This window comes from Salvia splendens, chromosome 2 (genome assembly GCF_004379255.2).
Source record: "Salvia splendens isolate huo1 chromosome 2, SspV2, whole genome shotgun sequence".
Taxonomy (NCBI): domain Eukaryota; kingdom Viridiplantae; phylum Streptophyta; class Magnoliopsida; order Lamiales; family Lamiaceae; genus Salvia; species Salvia splendens.
The window spans coordinates 24,846,297-24,861,865 of NC_056033.1; the positions used below are offsets into that span (position 1 = coordinate 24,846,297).

Consider the following 15,569-nt stretch of genomic DNA (forward strand, 5'->3'; position numbering starts at 1 on the left):
TTGGGGACAAGCTTGAGTGAAGCGGGAGGGGGGGGGAGTAAGTATCGTTTTTGTGTCTTAGGATGTATGCTTCGCATGAGCTAGCTAGATAATAAGGCGAGATCCCCTTAGTAAGAGTGATTGAAGAGAGAAAGCAGATCAACTTTGACACTTTCTTCCTTAATAAGCCGAATGCGATCTGAATGAAGTTAGGACGATGGAAAATGCCTTAGATAACCTAGCTGTACAGCCCTACTATAAAGTGAGTTATAAGCCTAAACACTTTTAGAGCTAACATGAAATAATGGGCTATCACTTGATGCTTAGGGAGTAGAGTATGAAGGAGAAAAAAATGGGTTAAGGAGGAATAAGCTGGACGAAGTCCAGAAACCGGAGGTATAAGCTGGACGAAGTCCAGGAAATGGAGGTATAAGCTGGATGAAGTCCAGGGGAGAAATAAACTAAAAATTCGGAGGTATAAGCTGGACGAAGTCCAGGGGAAAGGGGTTATAATACAGGAAAATGAGGAAAAAAAAAGAGAAAAAAAATATAATCCTCAAGGGCAGAAAAAAATCGTAGTCTGGCCCAAGGAAATTCATAGGAAAGGAGGAAGAATAGGGAGAAAACTCTCATAACCCGACGCATCAGTGGTATAACTCTAACTTTGGAGCGTTTTGATCTTAACATCCCTGGTGAGGAATGAGTGATCGAGCGAACCTAACAGATGGGAAATCAATAGGCTATCTTGACTAACTGACAGACCGTTTAGGCAGACGAAGGAAGGGGGAAGATTTGAAGACTGTAATCGATCAGATTGAACTTGAGCTTGTGGGGATAGTAGCTTAAAAATTCGAAACTAGTTCATGCTTGTTTGTTTTGTTGTGTTTCTGTTCTTTGTGTTCTTTTCTTTTCTTAGTCCGTAGTTGCTTAAGTCTAGGAGTTTGTTTTGTTTTCATTTTTAGGGTTTTACTTGGTAACCATGCATTGAAATTCGCCTTATTCCTATTTTCTTGTCTTTCATACTTGAGGACAAGCATGGTTTAAGTGTGAGCAGTTTGATAAGGCTAATTTCATGCATCGGTCTAGGGGTTCATTTCATGAAATTGCTGGGTCTAACGCATTGAATTAAGTCAGGTATGTGAAGTTTTTCGCCAGATCCAGGAAAAGAAGAGGACGCTTGCATGGTCCTAGGAAACTGGCGAAAGGGTGAACAATTGGAAGAAAATTGCTAGACGGAGGAAGCCTCGGAGTTGAAGGGTAGAATAGGGATTTCTACGAAAACTCTAGAAGGCTATGTCCGCATCTATAAAAGGGAGAAGCATGCAGGCTGGAGGGACCTTCTCGGCTGGAGGCCTCACTAACAGCTCCTTGCTCGATTCACCTTTCCACACACTTGACTCCGAATTCGCGAGAGATTCCAGTTAACACTTGGCTGGTGGTTCACGTTTAGCTTTCCGACAATGGTTCGAGGGTTGTAACACCGTCCTAGTTCAAGGGCGAAGAAACAATTTACATTTCCGTTGCTATTTACACTGATTCCGCCGAGCTTCGCTGTTCGAAGCTCGGTTTTCTTTTGACAACCAATATTTCCAGTTTTATTCCAGATTTTACTTTCGCTTATGTCTATTGTGTTCATTTCTGGTTTGCTGGTTGAGTTCGATTGATTTCGAGTTAGGATTGTCGGAGTTGGTTATTTTTGCAGTTGGTTCTGATTTATTGCCGATACTTGTTGTTTGGATCTGAAGAATGGTTCTGCTTTTTGGATGAATAGGAGGTTGGGTTTTGCTGGAGTTTGTGATTTGTTTGCAGATTGTTCATGATTGATTGAGATTGGAGTAGATCTGTGAAAATCGGAGTTATGGCGTTGGTTTTGCTGTTTGTTGGGTTCGGATGGCTTGGATCCGGAGTGGATTAAGCGTCCGACGTAATCTGAGAAGGAGTACTTGATTTCCATGCCTAGTTTACGTATTTACATTTCATTTCGCCTAGTTTACGTAGATCTGTCGTATCTTCGAGTTATTGTAAGTTTTCATCGACCAAATCTGTTTATTATGTTTGAATCTGGGCATTTCCTCTGTTTTCTCCATTTGCGAATCTGAATTAGTTAGAAAAGTGCATGAAGATTGTTAGATGCAGCTTTACCGTACGTTGTCAGGCTTGGATTTCATGGTCCCCACTGTTTATTTCCTTTGTCTAGTGGTTATCGGTAGTTATGTACTCGGTCTAGGAATTGTTTAACTTTTTCTGCCTGTTACTTGGTTTAAGAGTCCTTTGTTCTTCGGTCTAGTATTTACGTTTTGTGCCTAGGTCTAGTAGTAATTAAAATCTCAACCCCTTTTGCGTGGCAGCAGCCATTTTGTCCAAATTCTCTCAATACTAGCCTACGAATCCATCTCTGTGGGATCGACTCCACTTCCCTATACTAATCCATAGTATTCGGGTTGAGGAAATTTAATTGTTGAAGGAGAGTCGTGAGTGCCCAACGACCGGAGCGCCATTCGATCTCTCGAGTTACTGGACCCTGTGATTCAGTTAATTCGGAGAAGCGTGGTGTCTCGACCTAGCAATTGCTTAGATCGCATTTTGCAAGCGCATAACTCATAAGACGAGACTACTCACACACCTCTTACCCTTCATCGGCGAAGAAGAAAAGGTGTGAAGCTAGCCTCCGCTCCGGAACTAAGACTTCCGAGAGCGGTCTCTAAGTGTGCCTTCTAAAAATGAGTAGTCTCCCCTTCATTCTTCATGTAACCATCTATTTATAGGAGGCTTGCCCTAGGATTAGGGTTGTTCTTCTCTATAATTTGTCGCTTTTTCCCCCGTCAAATAGTTGGTCGTCTACTAGCAGTCCTCTCCTTTCCATCTTGAGCCTTTGGGCATGCATCCTAGTCAGTATTGCACCCTTCTGGCGTCCTTTATCACTTGAAACCTCCGATTCCTTTCTTGTTGACTTGTACCATTTCCTGCACACTTACGCAACTTTTCTTACAGAATATGCATGTTACGCTCATCATACTGACCAATAACCAAGGCCTAGAATATGACTTATCAAACTGCTCGCACTTAATACATGTTTGTCCTCAAGTGTGGAGGAACAAATCAAAAAGCAATAAGTCGGATTGTAGCCTGGTTACTCCCTTAACTGACCCTAATCTAAAAAGAATAAATATAAAAAGACTCTAACAACCTAAAACTCTTGGCGCAAAAGAAAAGAAACAAGGGAAAAAAAGAAAAAACACTTAGGAGAAAACACACAGAAAAACACATTAAACACATTGAACATGCTATATTTTCAACCATCCCTCCCCTTGGGTTCGAGTGCAATCCGGCCTTAAGCAGCCTTGAACTTCTACCGCCCCCCTTTTTTTTCCTAACCAGTACATCCGCTCGTCAAGATTACCCAAACTCTCGGCCAAACACTAGATTCGCTCAGTCACTCATTCCTCACCAGGGATGTTAGGACTGCTTTTCTTCACATGCTGGACCATAGATGCTTCGGACTTAGATCTCACGAGTAGAAATTGGTTCCACTTTATGCCTTTTAACTCACCATTTAAGAGGGCTTTCGTGTTTGGCTCTAAGGTTGGACTTTTCTCTCATACTTGCATCATCTATACTGACTAGGATCTACTGGGAGGGGTGGTTTCCATTGTTTAGCATGCTTGATTTCCATCAATAACCCTCTACTAAAACTCAATTACTATTTGGAAAATTAAAAGTTTTGGAGAATTTTTTAAAATAGAACAATTTCAAAGCAATAAACAACTAAATGCAAATAGATCACGGAGGTAAAAGATAAGAGATAAGGGAATTCCAGGGATGTGCGTTCACAGTTATGGTTATACAAATTCCAACTATATCACCCTAGCACAATTCTTAATTTGATAGAACGAGTCACCTAGCTTATGCTCATACGATGCAAACGTTGATTACAAACACTAAGGTTGTGAATCCTGGATATGTAACTCCTAAAAGCTCCTAAGACCCTTGAAAAGTCCTCACTCTCAATTAACAGTGTCGTTTTAAAGGAAGCTAATTGTAGTGTCTTCTAAGTGGATCTAACCCGCCAACGTTCTCTCACGATTATGTAGCAAGTTATATTAATTCATCACAGAATGTGTCACTCAAATGTGAAGCATTATCCAATTACCTAGGGAAGAAACAAAGTAAGAACAGAACGGATATTAAATAGAAAACAAAATTGTATAACCAATGTCGTTACTAACACATCCCTAGAATCCTATGAGTTTAGTTTCACATGATAGAATAAACTAAAAACATAGATTGTAGGGAAGACAATGAAAACATAAGAACTAAAGCAAATAAAACCCAAATGTTGAATTCTTGTAGCCTTGATGATCTTCTTGAATCCTTCTTCAACCCCTTGTACGATGAAGTACTCTAACTTTTATGCTCTGGAATTATTTGGCAAAGAGAAGATCTTTTTTTGATGAAGCTTTGGGGGTATTTATTATGGAGAAATCGCCCCTCTTCAAATAAGGAAAAAGGTTGCAAAGTATGGTAAGTCTTGGAGAGAAAGTAGGGAAAATTTGCTCGCCACTTTTCCCCAATGGGCCGCTGTGAAGGGGTTGGCAGCGGAAGCATTTATAAATCAATTACATAATAACAGACCTCTAGAATTTTGCAGATTTAGTTTTTTTTAGGGACAAGCTTTTTAGTGACAGATCCGTCGGTATTGTAATTGTCACTAACCGTGTTTAGTGAAGAAATTTCACTGATAGTAATGGATAATTTACGTCACTAAAAAACGAGTTTTTTTGTAGTGCTAGTAAACTACCTAATTTAAAACACAATCCAATCCGTTTATTTCTCTCTACATAGCTAACAAACAAAATGATTAATTAGAGCAGAGAATGAATTCTAATCAAGTTTGAAGAATTCGGGAGCGAAAGGTACTCCACTGTCTAGGATCCATCCATCATCAACAAAATGTACAAGGGGAGTCCATGGTTTGGCTTCCTCGTCATTGGCAAACTGCTTTATACCGGGCCAGGTAACCCGTTTGGAGAGATCGGAGCCGGGCCCAGTGTTATTATACTCGACGTAGAAGAGGGTATCCAAGCCGATGGTCCCCTCCCAAGGAGACCAGCCATCAGGCGATATGAAGGCCTCAATGTTGCTGTTCATGATGACCGTTCGGGCTAGGACCTTCCACGGGCGCCCGAGGTAAGACTTGAAGGGAGGCTGAGCATCGAGGTAGTCCTGCTCTGCAGTGAAGTTGCAGCCTTGGATGATAATAATCCCGGTGAGGTTCTTCTCGTTGCGGCCCTGGGCGGTGACCATGCAGGCCTGGTTGGGGTTAGGCTTCCGCACCACAAGCTCACACTTCTGGAACACGGAGATGGCGTTTCCGAAGATGAAGTCAACAGTGCCGCTTATCCGACACTCCCTGAACAACTGGCGATGGACGTGGGAATAGAGGGTGTCCTGGTACCCGTCCATGTGCACGTTGAAGAAGATGCCCAAGTCACCCGAGGCTCGCACCGCCACTGCCTGGTGGCCGCTAGGGCCCGCTGTGTTCTCGATCCCGATGTCCTTGGCGATGAAGCCTCGTCCGTTCACGACTATATTCGTATGGAACAATACAATCCAATAAAACAAATTACAGAGTAGTACTCCCTCCGTCCGTGAAATGTTGTCCACTTTACTTTTTTACCATTTTTGGTAAATGGATCTCACCTTCTACTACTCATTCCACTCTCATTCTATTATAAAAACAATATATAAATGTGAGACCTACATTCCACTAACTTTTTCCACTCACTTTTCTTCACATTTCTTAAAACCCGTGTCAAGTCAAACTTGGACAACATTTCGTGGACGGAGGGACTATAAAATACTCTACTTACTTAGAGTTGCGGAGTCATAGGTCTGAACACCATTGCTGAAACACTTGTTACCGGTAATTCTGGTTTTCAACGGCCCCTCTCCGATCAAAATGACTTCATCCACCTTTTTGGGAATCTCAACATACTCATTGTATAAACCTTCCTTTACTAAAATGACATATGGGGTTTTATTTTTCGGAGGTACGGATTGAACAGCCTCAGTGATGGTCTTGAACTGGCCGCTGCCGTCTTGCGCCACCACCACGTTCGGATTCAACGCAATCTTAGGGTTTTCAACCAGCTTCCTCGCATGGCCTTTGATGAAATCAGGAATGCTTTCACCGACTAGGAGCTGCCTCGGGGCCTTGATGCTGTTCACCAAATTCCCCAAATCTTTCTTCACGGATTCGTATGTGTTTTTGAAATCGATCACCATCGCAAAACCCTTACTCATCATCTCACCGCTGGTTTTCAGCATTTCCCTCACCTTTGCCCCAGACTCGCCTGCACCGCACATATTTTATTTCAATAACAGGAAAATGGACCAGTTAGTTATACATGCAGGGGCTGTTCAGATTGCAAGATTATTAAATATGTATTGTGTGTTGTTCATGTAATTGAATCTCACAGCTCATTTATAGATGGATAATCATGTGATAATTAGTCATAACCACCCCAAATCTCATGATTATTTTATCTAGTAAACCAAACAGACACACATAGTATGGAATTTTACCTTCTGTCTTTGCAAATGCATCAAAGCAGGTGTCTTTGTATGTAATGGCAGCACTCAACCATATCTTGACCTCATCGAGGACATTATCCACTTGGCCGGCCTCATACTGGCTGACTCTCTCCAACGACGAACGGATTTCTTCGATGGCGTCATTAAGCACGCGCTCGCACACGCCCAGTGCCTCCTTTGTCATGTAGTCCTTCTCCAATTCCTTGTACAATGTTGTGTTTTTTATGGCGATCTTCAGCTCCTCCACCGCCACGTCAAACTCCTTTTCTATAACCTTCTTAGCCTCTGTAATGTTTCCCTTCTTGCAGTCCTTGCCCATGCCTGTCGCATCGCACATATCGCCTATTATTTCTTGATGCATCTCGTCCGCTGCCGCCACGCCCGCGGCCATGCACGCCACCACCAAGGCCGCCGCCACCACCGCTCTTGCCTTGTTCTGTTGATATCCCATTTTATTCTTTTATTTAATTATCTATGCTTATTTGTTTGTATATATACACAGATGAGAACATTTATGGTTCGTTGTTTTCTTTTTCTTTAATTAGAAACAACTGCAGTGGAGGGTGGACAACTTTCTTCCATTTCCACGTTTTTCGATCTCTTATTTTTCTAAATAACATACTGTGTTTCAGTCCATACATATTTTCCTCCAAATTTGAGTGATATAAATGTTTACCGGAATTATAAAATCTTACTTTTTGGGTACACAAAATAAAAAATATGATTAGTTTATATATATTCTAGCTAGATACTAACATCATTCCAAAAAGGAAAATGTTTTATTTTAAATGGGATATATGAAATATTAAGTTGCTAACTACAAATGAAAAGGGAACGGCAAATGAATGAAAAACGAATTCGTGTTTTATTGCATTGATAAACGAAATGTAGTACATAAAGAATACAAAGTCGACGTCTATAATGAGAATATATGTACGCGTTTCCAAGCTTATTACTTAATTAGCTTACATATTTGAACACATAAAACTAGAAAAAGGAATTTAAAATACAAGTAAAATGTTCTTTCTGGCTTCTCTTCCCAGGGCCACGTTACACCCCTTCACGGCCCATTGGGCTGATGGCCGCCATAGCTTACTTGAACAGCCTGCAGAGCCCACTCTTTTTCCCTCACCTGCAAAATACAAAAAAGGGAATGTCAGCCCCTGCACTCCCCTCCCCCTCCCACCGTCTCTCTCTTATGCACCCTGTAACAATCAAGACAAGCTGTGTAAATGCAACTCATGCAAGAGTACTAGTTGTGAAAGTAAAATGCAGAAAATAAAAGACCACCGAATAACTTTGAAAACTACATTGTGAATGACTTGAATTGTTCTTTGTGATACATTGTACATCCCTATTCATAGGACTAGAGAAGTAAATGCACCTAGAAATTATACAATTGGAACTATAACACTATTAATGTTATATTCCTTGTAACTCTAAACTGACCATTTTCAATATTCTTGAGTCTCTCATATTATATTTCTAACACTCCCCCTTAAGTTGAGAGTCGAGTTTTTCGAAACTCAACTTGCACGATCTTCACTTTGATAAATAGTTTATACTCGTATTCAGGAGTCCTTCACTTTTCTTTGACAGTTTATGCTCGTATCATAGAGCTTCTTTAATTCATCATTGATAATTTAAACTCGTATCAATAAGTTGTTTTTTTTGTTGAATGTTTAGACTAGTTTCAAGAAGCTTCTTCATTGAAAGTTTAGTCTCTTATCAAGGAGCTCTTCATCATTGAATGTTTAGACTTGTTTCAAGGAGCTTCTTCAATTTTCTTTTGACAGTTTTAACTCGTGTCTTAACAATTCCATTTTTGGTTGGCAGTTTTAACTCGTGTCAAGGAACCATCTTAGATACTTTTTGAACGTATCCAGGAGCCTTCAATTTTTGGTTGATAGTTTTAACTTGTGTCAAGGAGCTATTCAATTTTTGGTTGACAGTTTTAACTCATGTCAAAGAGCCAATCTAGACAGTTTTTACTCATTTTCGAGAGCCAGTTTAGATAGTTCTAGCTCGTATCTGGGAGCCCTCTTCAATTTGATTTTCTTTTTTCATAGTATTTCGCAAAAGTCCTAGCATTCTTTCGCAAAAAAAATTTTGAAACTGGGGAGCAATTTGCAGTTTTTAAATGTGGAAGGACCAAACTAGTGGTTTATCAACAATGTTAGGGCATCATTGTTTTTTACCTCAAACCAGAACCGCTGCCTCTTTCTTTCTCTCCTCCTTTTTTCTTAACTATCCTTTCCAACTCTAGTCGTCTCTCCTCCATTCAACGAGTCGCCTCCTTCTGGTTTCTCCGGCTGTGGTAGTCCTCTCCCCATCGGAAGGACAAACCGTGGACTCCTTGTTTCTTCTCTTGATTGCTACCAGCGACTCTTGGTTAGGCTGCTACTCTGCGGCCTTTTTAACAGCCTCGGTTCTTCCATCGATAGTTCTTGGTTGCTTCTCGCCGCTGCCATCTCCATCACCTTGTTCTACCACCACCGCTTGCCACTGTCACAGAGTTGGCTCATTACTGCCTACGCCCAACCTCCTCGCCCCTCATCATGCAACGACTGTTTGGTTTGAACCAGTAAAAGTCCCACTGGTTTGAGATCAATTTTTCATGGCTGTTTGGTTTACTTGGGCAGATTCTTAGCTGTATATTTGCGAGGGTTTTGTTTTTGCTATAGAGAGAACTGATCCATGCGAGGAATCGAACACCATGTTGAAATGTAAAATGCAGAAAATAAAATGTAACGCCCCACTTTCGGAACCCTAATTTACGAAGCATAAATTTTTTTACATTTAATGCTTTTAATGCCGTGAAGTATGCGAATTAAATGATGAGTGAATTAATTGCTTAAATTTCTATGTGCCTAATTGTGCCTTGGAATTGAGTTTGGTTGGAATAGTCAAGGATGTGGAATATATGACGTGGCAGTTTGAATAATTGATACAGGGTGATATATATTGCGATGAAATATTTTTTTCTAAGGGTGAGTGAGATTAAATGGGATCATCAATAATTACCTTGCCCATTTTTATTTGAAATATTCGACCACTCCTATTTATTTGAGAGGGATTCTATTTTCCTTGGATTTAATTATTTGCTTGGGATAATTATCCAAATTAAATCCAAAGCCAATTATTCTTTATCTTCCTCATGGGAAAAAATCGACCCCCATGCTTGCCCATGGAGATTTAAAAAATCTCATAATCTTGGAGATGAGGAATTATTCATCATACTAATTGGTCTCATATTTATTTCCTTCCATGAATAAATAATGAATATCCTAGCATATCTAAGGAAATCATGCCTTAAAAATTTGGGTTTTATTCCTTGTGGGAGGAACACAAAAAAAACGCATACTCCCCATAATACAAAATTTAATCATAGGCTAATTAAATAGCCTATGATTTTCGAAACTTCCCCCCTTATTCCTCCCCATAATTCACGCCAATCTCTCCCTCAAATCTCCTTCAAATCTCCATTTATTTTATTATCCCAAATCTTTAATTAATTGTGGGATATTTATTTTCTAACTCTATAAATAAGAGAGGAGAGAATGCCCTAAACCTAGCCTCCTACACGCCTTCCCCCTCCTCATTCTACACGCCTCTCTTCTCCACTCCTCAAGAATTTCTAACTTTATAAACAAGATCTCTTCAAGAATTTGTTGAAGAATCAAGATTTTACCTTGTTCTACCGATCGTTTCAATCAAGAAAGGTATAATTGAACTTCTTCTCTCATCCTCCCCATTCAAACATTTATTTCAATTCCCTCATGTATATAATGAGTGTAGGGATCGTAAATCTAAGAAATTAATCGGGTTGGATGAATTTTTGGTAAACCCTAATTCGGAAAGTGAGGTCTGAAATCTGTAATGTTCGGACAGTGGATTCCGACGCGTGTTTGACCGACCAAACGAACTCCTTTTTATTCGATTCTTTTTTTCTGAGTAAACTTTAAGGTGTCTTCTGTGTTGTGTGAAAATTTCATCCTATTTAGACGAAAGATGAATATTTAGTGAATGTTTGAAGTTGACTGCACAGTTCTGCCAGAAATTATTTTCTCGACCAGTAGGTTCCGTTTATTATTTGACCGACCTAAAGATGAGATTTTGATGTGAACATTTAATTGGATGATCTTTGATGTGTCTACTGTATTGTGGTAAAATTTTATCCCAAATGGAGGTAGGATGAATTTTTAATGATTTTTACAAAATGATTGCGCTGTACTGCCAGTTTTCTACCACGTTCAATTGATCTTGATGATTAAGTTTTGAATGATATACATGATGTATATGTGCTAAGAAACCAATTCGATGATGAGGTGATGTGTTGTACGTTGATATATGCTATGATGTTTTCTCATGTTGATAAAATGAATTGATGGGAAAAGGGAGAACGTTGGGGACATGCATGATTTCAAGTCGGTATTTGAGACTGATTGTGATACACGAAATTTAAAGGTGATAACTCGCGCTCTCAGCGTGACGACAAGGGAAAGGAAATGAAATCTAATAAGTTGAGGTGGGCTTTCTTTTAAATAAGGACGATGTCCTAAATATTTTACCGATAATAATGAAATTGTGTTTATCATGCCTTGTTTGGTTTTAATGTCCCTATCTGATGTGGCTTCTGCCACTATTATTTAAATCGAATTCGGGTCCTCGTAGAGCCGCAAACTCTATTTGGATTAGTGTACACCAATGATAGACCGTTTGTCAGCGTACGGGTTGGCCGGTCTAGTGACCTGGTTTGCGGCCGCATTCCTTGTCATGTATGTGCGGATATGGCTAAGGTCTATGGGAAAATGACTGATCAGTCGACTTTTTACAATGGGAAATGATTTTGAGTGCCTCGGGCCTTTCTAAAGCTAAACCCTGATGGTTACTTACGTATGGCATGATAGATAAATAATAATTTTTATGAAAATGTTTTCGGCATAAGTCCACTGAGTATCTTTATAGTACTCATCCCTACATGTGTTTTCCTTATGTGCAGATTGAGCGGCGACGAGAGGTTGGTGGTGTTGGGCAAGTAACTTGAAGAATTAAATGTTTATCATTGAATTATGGGTGTCGTTGTGTCTTCACACATGATGTCACTCCTTCTCTTGGTCGTTTTCCGCTACGATATTTCTTTTACTTATTATTTGTTGGGCCTGAACTTAAATTTGTCTGGTTATTGTTTTCTTGTGAGTCTGTTGGATAATGTCAAACTCTCAATCGTTTCCTTTGAGTATTAATTACCGGCCCAACTCATTATTTAAACCTGAGTCTCCTTCTTGTTTTATACTTAATTGTTCATTTAGTATGTCGGTCAAACCATCTTGATGAAACCCTAGCCTATTTTCCTTGTTGTATTTAAGTCCGTTTAAGTCGCGCCTAGAAGGGCGGTCGTGACAGATTGGTATCAGAGCCAGGTTTAGCACAACGTTTCACCCGCAAACAGACGGGCAGTCCGAAAGAACGATCCAAACCCTCGAGGATATGTTGAGAGTTGTGGTGCTGGACCGAGGAGGAAGTTGGGAGTCCGCACTACCACTGATCGAGTTCGCCTACAACAACAGTTTCCAGGCAACGATAAACATGGCGCCGTATGAGGCCTTGTATGGGAGAAAGTGTAGATCTCCGCTCTACTGGGACGAAGTTGGTGAGAGAAGAGTACTTGGACCCGACGCAGTTCAAGAGATGGTTGAAATCATCCGACAAATTCGTGGAAGGATAAAAGAAGCTCAAGACAGACAGAAGTCATACGCGGACGCCAGGCGAACCGACTTACAATTTCAAGTCGGCGACAAAGTTTTCCTCAAGGTATCCTCGTCGAAAGGGATAAGGCGTTTTGGTGTCAAGGGAAAATTAAAACCACGATTTATTGGGCCTTACGAAATCCCTGAAGGTGTGGGTCCTATTGCATACCGATTGGCGCTACCCACAAGCCTTGGGAATGTACACAACGTCTTTCATGTGTCGCAGTTGCAGAAATACGTGTTCGACCCAAAGTACGTGATTCGCTACGAAGAAGTCCCTTTGAACCCGGACTTGAGCTACGAGGAGAGACCCCAAATGATTTTGGAACGAAGGATCCAGAACATGAGAAATAAACCGGTTGCTTACGTGAAAGTACTTTGGAGAAATCATGGGCACGAAGAGGCCATATGGGAGAATGAGGACAAGATGACAGAACTACACCCCGAACTCTTTCCTTGAGGATACCAAATTTCGGGATGAAATTTTTATTAAGGTTGGTAGGATGTAACGCCCCACTTTCGGAACCTAATTTGCGAAGCATAAATTTTTTTGCATTTAATGTTTTTAATGCCGTGAAGTATGCGAATTAAATGATGAGTGAATTAATTGCTTAAATTTCTATGTGACCTAATTGTGCCTTGGAATTGAGTTTGGTTGGAATAGTCAAGGATGTGGAATATATGACGTGGCAGTTTGAATAATTGATACGGGGTTATATATATTGGCACGAATTATTTTTTTTCTAAGGGTGAGTGAGATTAAATGGGATCATCAATAATTATCTTGCCCATTTTTATTTGAAATATTCGACCACTCCTATTTATTTGAGAGGGATTCTATTTTCCTTGAATTTAATTATTTGCTTGGGATAATTATCCAAATTAAATCCAAAGCCAATTATTCTTTATCTTCCTCATGGGGAAAAATCGACCCCCATGCTTGCCCATGGAGATTTCGAAAATCTCCTAATCTTGGAGAGGAGGAATTATTCATCATACTAATTGATCTCCTATTTATTTCCTTCCATGAATAAATAATGAATATCCTAGGATATCTAAGGAAATTTTGCCTTAAAAATTTGGGTTTTATTCCTTGTGGGAGGAACACAAAAAAACGCCTACTCCCTATTTTAATAGTAGGAGTTAATTAAATTATTCTACTCCGTATTATTTTATTCTACTCCGTGAAATACAAAATTTAATCATAGGCTAATTAAATAGCCTATGATTTTCGAAATTTCCCCCCTTATTCCTCCCCATAATTCACGCCAATCTCTCCCTCAAATCTCCTTCAAATCTCCATTTATTTTATTCTCCCAAATCTTTAATTAATTGTGGGATATTTATTTTCTAACTCTATAAATAAGAGAGGAGAGAAAGCCCTAAACCTAGCCTCCTACACACCTCCCTCCCTCCTCATTCTACACGCCTCTCTTCTACACTCCTCTACCACTTGTTCTTCCCTTTCACTCAAGATCTCTTCAAGAATTTGTTGAAGAATCAAGATTTTACCTTGTTCTACCGATCGTTTCAATCAAGAAAGGTATAATTGAACTTCTTCTCTAATCCTCCCCTTTCAAACATTTATTACAATGCCCTCATGCATATAATGAGTGTAGGGATCGTAAATATAAGAAATTAATCGGGTGGGATGAATTTTTGGTAAACACTAATTCGGAATTGTGAAGTCTGAAATCTTTAGTGTTCGGACAGTAGATTTCGACGCGTGTTTGACGGACCAAAAGAACTTCTTTTTGTTCGATTCTTTTTTTCTGAGTAAACTTGAAGATGTCTTCTGTGTTGTGTGAAAATTTCAACCTATTTGGACGAAAGATGAATTTTTAGTGAATTTTTGAAGTTGACTGCACTGTTCTGCCAGAAATTGTTTTCTCGACCAGTAGGTTCCGTTTTTTATTTAACCAACCTAAAGATGAGATTTTGATATGAAAATTTAACTGGATGATCTTTGATGTGTCTACTGTATTCTGGTAAATTTTTAGCCAAAACGGAGGTCGGATGAAATTTTAATGATTTTTACAAAGCGATTGCGCTGTACTGCCAGTTTTCTACCACATTCAATTGATCTTGATGATTAAGTTTTGAATGATATACATGATGCAGATGTGCTAAGAAACCTATTCGATGATGAGGTGATGTGTTGTACGTTGATATATGCTATGATGTTTTCTTATGTTGATAAAACGAATTGATGGGAAAAAGGGGAACGTTGGGGACATGCATGATTTCGAGTCCGTATTTGAGACTGATTGTGATACACATAATTTAAAGGTGATAACTCGCGCTCTCAGCGTGACAACAAGGGAAAGGAAATACTTGAAATCTAAGCAGTCGAGGTGGGCTTTCTTTTAAATAAGGACGATGTCCTAAATAGTTTACCGATGAGAATGAAATTGTGTTTATCATGCCTTGTTTGGTTTCAACGTGCCTATCTGATGTGGCTTTTGCCACTATTATTTAAATCGAATTCGGGTCCTCGTAGAGCCGCAAACTATACTTGGATTAGTGTACACCAATGATAGACCGTGTGTCAGCGTACGGGTTGGCCAGTCTAGTGACCTGGTTTGCGGCCGCATTCCTTGTCATGTATGTGCGGATATGGCTAACGTCTATGGGAAAATGACTGATCAGTCGACTTTTTACAATGGGAAATGATTTTTGAGTGCCTCGGGCCTTTCTAAAGCTAAACCCTGATGATTTGTGAATGACTTGAATTGTTCTTTGTGATACATTGTACATCCCTATTTATAGGACTAGAGAAGTAAATGCACCTAGGAACTATAACACTATTAATATTATATTCCTTGAAACTCTAAAGTGACCATTTCCAATATTCTTGAGCCTCTCGTATTGTATTTCCAACACTTGTACTCCAGAATAGAAACCAAACAAATTAAATAAACGTATGGTGAAGATCATCAAAAGGCTTTTGGTTGACTGCAATGAGAAGACAAAGGAGGATTTATTACCCATGTGTACTCCAAGCTAGAGTAGCAGCAAAAATGCAAGTGAATAGCCAAAATAACAGACTAGTTCTCTGCACAAAAGAAACTGCTCAATCTACAAATCTCACCTTTCAATACATATATGAATCGCTTGAATCCGGCATTTTAGGTAAAGAGATAAAGCGGAAGCATAATGTAGAGCAGAGACAGGATCAAGATGATCCTGCTCTGATAGCATGAAATCTTGATCGTGCTCTGATACCATGAAAGGAAATAGAGAGAA

At 39.7% G+C, this 15,569-nt stretch overlaps 1 protein-coding gene across 1 annotated transcript; it reads right to left on the reverse strand.

Annotated features, from left to right (window-relative positions):
- Positions 1-4,781: 4,781 nt before the first annotated feature.
- On the reverse strand, positions 4,782-6,956 carry LOC121771908 (pectinesterase-like). Its single transcript, XM_042168807.1, has 3 exons — positions 6,565-6,956; positions 5,850-6,332; positions 4,782-5,564 (listed from the first exon to the last, which is right to left on the reverse strand). Exons 1-3 carry the CDS (start codon positions 6,932-6,934, stop codon positions 4,861-4,863), a joined length of 1,557 nt encoding a protein of 518 aa, XP_042024741.1. The 5' UTR covers positions 6,935-6,956; the 3' UTR covers positions 4,782-4,860.
- Between the last annotated feature and the right edge of the window lie 8,613 nt (positions 6,957-15,569).